The sequence below is a fragment of the Myotis brandtii genome, unplaced genomic scaffold, assembly GCF_000412655.1.
Source record: "Myotis brandtii unplaced genomic scaffold, ASM41265v1 scaffold986, whole genome shotgun sequence".
Lineage (NCBI taxonomy): Eukaryota > Metazoa > Chordata > Mammalia > Chiroptera > Vespertilionidae > Myotis > Myotis brandtii.
In genome coordinates, this window is record NW_005372102.1 from 1,062,325 (window position 1) to 1,063,216 (window position 892).

The 892-nt window shown below is 68.3% G+C and overlaps 1 protein-coding gene across 1 annotated transcript in view; it reads left to right on the plus strand.

Annotated features, from left to right (window-relative positions):
* The window catches only part of CPZ (carboxypeptidase Z), a 16,076-nt gene that overhangs the window by 10,223 nt on the left and 4,961 nt on the right, over positions 1–892 (plus strand). The window contains exon 5 of the mRNA XM_014533449.1: positions 732–871. Within this exon, the coding sequence (XP_014388935.1) occupies positions 732–871 (140 nt within the window). The remainder of the gene's footprint in view (positions 1–731; positions 872–892) is intronic.

Sequence of the window (892 nt, forward strand, 5' to 3'; positions counted from 1 at the left end):
GAGCCCCGCTCTGGGCCCCTGTTTGGGAGGCCCCGGCTCAGGGGCGGGGAGTCCTCGTTGCTGGTGGCAGAGCAGGCGGACCTCGCCGCTATTCCTGGTTGATGAGGCGTCCGGACAGGACTCCATGGGGGCCTGGCCCTGTCTGCCGTCTGGGGGTCAGCAGGGAGCCCCAGTGCAGCTCACATGTGGGGATAGTGAGGCGTTCGCTGCTGTGTCCGTGCGCTCCAGGACCGCAGGATACCCCACACTCATTGGTCGTTTCCCCGAAATTCAGCCTGAACTGATGTTTGCTTCAGCTGCGCTGAGGTCTGGGCGCAGAGCAGGGCGGGGTGCACCCCCATACCCGGCGCCATGAGGGTCCCGCCGGGCTGGCCCACAGCTTCTGCTCTGCCTGCCACCTCCGCCCGGCCCGGACACTCGCTGTTGGTGTGTGTCCACTCGCCTTGGCCGATGGGGTGGCAGAGCTGGGGCGCATGGCAAGCCTGTCCCTCCTCCTGCGTGGGCAGGGGGCGCTCACCCCACTCCCCACGCACGGCCATCCCTTCCTGGGCAGAGCAGCCTCGCTCCCACCACCCAGGCTCGAGGGCTCCTGACCCCCAGGGCTCCGAGTCTCAGTCAGGACCCTGAGTTAGGGCCCCCAGGGGGAGCGCCTCGTCTGGGGGGCGGGGTGGTGACCCTGGCGCCCGGGAAGTGGTGCCCGCGTGGCCACTCACTGCCTGTGCCGCTCGCAGGCATGTCCGACTTCAACTACCTGCACAGCAACTGCTTTGAGATCACGGTGGAGCTGGGCTGCGTGAAGTTCCCCCCCGAGGAGGCGCTCTACGGGCTCTGGCAGCACAACAAGGAGCCACTGCTGCACTTCATGGAGATGGTGAGCCGGCGGCCTCGGGCC